This window comes from Antrostomus carolinensis, unplaced genomic scaffold (genome assembly GCF_000700745.2).
Source record: "Antrostomus carolinensis isolate BGI_N321 unplaced genomic scaffold, ASM70074v2 scaffold34811, whole genome shotgun sequence".
Classification (NCBI taxonomy): domain Eukaryota; kingdom Metazoa; phylum Chordata; class Aves; order Caprimulgiformes; family Caprimulgidae; genus Antrostomus; species Antrostomus carolinensis.
The window spans coordinates 285-599 of NW_010294080.1; the positions used below are offsets into that span (position 1 = coordinate 285).

At 69.2% G+C, this 315-nt stretch overlaps 1 protein-coding gene across 1 annotated transcript in view; it reads right to left on the reverse strand.

Annotated features, from left to right (window-relative positions):
• Window positions 1-232: 232 nt before the first annotated feature.
• MORN4 (MORN repeat containing 4) overlaps window positions 233-315 on the reverse strand; it is a gene marked incomplete at its 5' end in the record, with an annotated part of 796 nt that continues 713 nt past the window's right edge. Inside the window, one exon of the mRNA XM_010177522.1 lies at window positions 233-313. Within this exon, the coding sequence (XP_010175824.1) occupies window positions 233-313 (81 nt within the window). The remainder of the gene's footprint in view (window positions 314-315) is intronic.

The window sequence follows — 315 nt, forward strand, 5'->3', positions numbered from 1 at the left end:
AAGGCACCATGGCCACCCCAGGGCACGTGAGTGGAGAGTGGGGGGCACTGTCCCCACCACTGGCAGGAGTCCAGCAAGGAGGCTTGGTGCAGACCTCCAGCCCTGCCAAGGCTGGGCGGCCGGTGAGCAGAGGGCTGGGGGGCCACCTGGCAGTGCTGCATCCCTGCTCCGGGGATGGTGGGGCCCCGATGCGGGGGTCCCCACCACAGTGGGAGAGGGGTGCAGGACACCATCACGCCATCAGGTTGTGGGCAGACTTGGAGGCACCCTGGGCCCTCTGGATGACAGCCGGGCACTTCTCCCGCCGCAGCAGCT